The sequence below is a fragment of the Hyla sarda genome, chromosome 2 (genome assembly GCF_029499605.1).
Source record: "Hyla sarda isolate aHylSar1 chromosome 2, aHylSar1.hap1, whole genome shotgun sequence".
Classification (NCBI taxonomy): domain Eukaryota; kingdom Metazoa; phylum Chordata; class Amphibia; order Anura; family Hylidae; genus Hyla; species Hyla sarda.
In genome coordinates this window covers 370,591,472-370,594,923 of record NC_079190.1, presented here as the reverse complement: position 1 = coordinate 370,594,923, position 3,452 = coordinate 370,591,472, and the positions used below count along the sequence as shown (strand labels likewise).

Genomic DNA, 3,452 nt, shown 5'->3' with positions numbered 1-3,452 from the left:
TGTGTCTGGTAGGGAGGCACGGGACAATACGCTGAAGTCATTCTCTTTGATTGCTGCCGCCGGATGCTGGGGAATTGCTACCTGTCTCCTCTCCATCGACGCCGAGAAGGCATTTGATAGGGTGGGGTGGGACTTTATGCATCAGGCCTTGAGGGCTCTGGGGATGGGCCCGACCTTTTTTAACTATATCATGGCTTTTTATTCTGGGGCCTCTGCCCAGGTAAAAGTAAATGGGATGTTATCATCTTCTTTCCCTATACACAAAGGGACCAGACAGGTGTGCCCCTTGTCCCCCCTTTTATATGTGATAGTTATGGAGTATCTGGCTCTCAGACGGAACGACTCAGTGCAGGGCATATCCGTACAGGGGTCCTCATATAAACTGTCCTTTATGCAGATGACCTCTTGCTCTATGTCACTTCTCCTCATACTTCCTTACCCGCTATTCTTTCAGAATTTTCTACTTTCGGAGCTCTCTCCAACTTTAAGGTTGATACACATAAATCAGAGCTGCTGAATATATCTCAATCCCCTGAAACCATGGCATGGTTGACTTCCCAGTTCCCCTTTAAATTACAACCCTGCACGCTTAAGTACCTGGGCATTCACATAGTCGCGGACCTTAATGAATTGTTCCAGGTCAACTTCCCCCCCCCCTGTTAACCCGTATCGCCAGATATCTTACCAAGTGGCTCTCCCTCACCCTATCCTGGTTTAGGAAGATGGCTGCGTTGAAAATGGATATACTACCTCGGGTCCTCTATCTGATGCAGACCCTGCCTGTTCGTACTCCACTTCCCTTTTTATCTACTCTCAGATCCATGTGCTCTAAATTTCTTTGGTCGCCTGGGGGTCCTTGGACTGCCCATCGTGTGTTGATTAGATGGAAAGAGCAGAGTGGGGTGGGACTCCCTGACTTCCGCCTGTATTTTATAGCCACGGTCTGCACCAGATTGATAGACTTTTGTTATGCCCCGATTTCTAAACAGTGGGTTCAACTTGAAGGCAGTTTGTCCCCTGTGCATCCTGCGGCTTTGCCCTGGGTGCCCCTGCATATGCGTCCCCCGGGACACCTCCTTCCCTATGTTCTACGGCTCCTGCTCCCTATCTGGGATTCTATACTAGTGTCTAGAGGTCTCTCCTCCCGTCCCGGCCCCCTGACTCCCCTGTTTAGCAATCCTCTTTTTCCTGAGGATTCGGGTATTAGAGCCTTGTTGGGACTTCCTCGGGATTCCAGACCCTGCCTGTTCCATGCCCTGGTAAACGGTTCCCTTTTGCCCCCACTGGTCTCTGTCCCTTTTGCTAGCACCAGTTTCACCTTCCCTAGACTGAAGCACTTTCATGCCTCCTTGACACCCTCTACACTGCTTTCCAGACCTCTCACTTCCTTTGAGAAATTGTGTGCTCTTTCTAGTCCTCCCGCTTATACTGTTTCTTTAGTCTACAGGGTGCTGAGATCGGAGGTGGAGCTGGGACCCAGGCCTGGATTTATCTCGAAATGGGACACTGACTTGGGCATCTCTTTGATGGACCATGACCTATCCAAAATGTTCCTCCTTACGCATAAGACTTCAATATCCTCTAGATCCCAGGAGAAGAATTTTAAGATCTTGTCTAGGTGGTACAGGTGTCCTGAGAGGCTCCATGAGATGTTCCCCTCCGCCTCAGTGCTATGCTGGCGTTGTGGTCGAGCGGTGGGATCCTAAATCCACATCTGGTGGGACTTCCCTCTTGTTGCTCCTTTCTGGACAGCTGTATTTGACCTCTACAATAAGGTTTGTTCTACCTCCCTTTCTGTTTCGCCTGTCTGTAAACTTATTTCCCACTACCCATGTTCCATTCCTAGAGCCAAGAAGGGGTTGCTGCGACACTTCCTGAATGTGGCTCGGCTTATTATTCCTCACCACTGGAAGTCTCCTGTTACTCCGTCTACAGTGGAGTTTGTGGAAGTCTTGAACCATGTTAGGATAATGGAGGAAATGGTCGCTACTGATTCCGACAGGGTGGATAGCTTTACTGCTACCTGACTCTCGTGGGACTCCTTTAGGGACTCCCCGGAATTCTGCCGTTGGCTTTCTTAATATTTCTCACTTCTCCTCCCTTACCCGTCCCGTGCCCTTCCCGTCCCCTCCCGCCTCCGTATGTCTTATCAGTGTTTTTGTTTTTTTGTACTCCTGTGTTTGTCTGGTTTTGTTTTGGGTCCTCTGTTTCTTTTTCCTTCTTTCATATATGTTCTTTGTCTCTTTTTGTTACAAAAGTGTGTAATCCCAACCACACACAGAAATGGCAAACACAGAGATACAAGTAAAGCCTCTCAAAATTGGTATTTTATGAGGGAACATTTACTAAAATCAATATTAGCTGGAAGATTCTTGAAAGCATGTGTACTTACTGTGTGTAGTGACATCTTTCCATGGTTGCAGATCCATTGCTGGCAGATCAGTGCAGTTACGGAAATCTTCTGGGAACCAATTGCTTCTAAAAACATTTTGTGGGACACGCCGTATGTTGGTATTGGCACAAATAATATGGGCCAGCGTCACACTCTCTATTGAACTTCTTTGGGCTGGACTGAATACTGAAGGATTTTCATAGTAAAACCTGGAAAAACAAAGGATGAACAGTAATACATTTTGTATTTAACTTATTTTTTTATTGAACCACTGATCAGACCAGTTAGAAACTATCATTTTGCTAGCACCCGTACATATGTGAAAAAATATTGTAGCTCTCCAAGACTTAAAGTAAAGAACCCTTCAGCGCTTCTACTCTCCCATTTAACTATGTCACATTTTTCACATAGGCAAAATGTATAGCACAGTGTTTCTGTTAGGGCTCTGCCCTCTGCTCCTGGCAGTGCCCCGCAAGTGAACCCCGGACTGCCACTCACTTTCTGCCCCGTCCTTTTCTGTCCCCGCTGGACCTTTTCCTCGCGTTGCCGTGCACGTCTGCTTGTGAGTCCCGCTCTTTTCTTCTCCTGCCTGTCTCTGCCAGTGCGCGTCCCCGCTTCCTAGGGCGTGCCCGCCAGCTCTTCTAGATTTAAAGGGCCAGTACATCAATAATTGGTACTTGTCTCTAACCAACCCTATTTAGTTCCGACACTTCCTACTGAGAGAGAGCATATACTTGTGTCTTCCCTTGCCGTATATATGCCCCCTTGCTATGTATCCTGACCTTGTTTCTGTGCCGCCTGCCCTCTGACCTCTTGCTATGTGACCTGACCTTGCTTCATTGACGCCAGCCCTGACCTCCTGCCTGTCCTGACTTCGTCTGTGCCTTATTCTTCCTGTGCCTGTGGGGATGAGTCGTATCAGGGGTAGGGACCTTGGTGCTGCCTGCCGCAGCAAGTCCGTCCCACTTTGCGGCGTGCTCTGGTTAAAACCAGCGGCACTTTAGACTCAGCTCCATGGTACGACCCACGCCATTTTCCTCACAGGATAGTGGATCCACCT

The 3,452-nt window shown here is 48.3% G+C and overlaps 1 protein-coding gene across 1 annotated transcript in view; it reads right to left on the bottom strand.

Annotated features, from left to right (window-relative positions):
* Positions 1 to 2,548: 2,548 nt before the first annotated feature.
* Positions 2,549 to 3,452, bottom strand: part of LOC130357477 (myeloperoxidase-like) — a 44,270-nt gene continuing 43,366 nt past the window's right edge. Inside the window, exon 12 of the mRNA XM_056560173.1 lies at positions 2,549 to 2,601. Coding sequence (XP_056416148.1) covers positions 2,549 to 2,601 — 53 coding nt within the window. The remainder of the gene's footprint in view (positions 2,602 to 3,452) is intronic.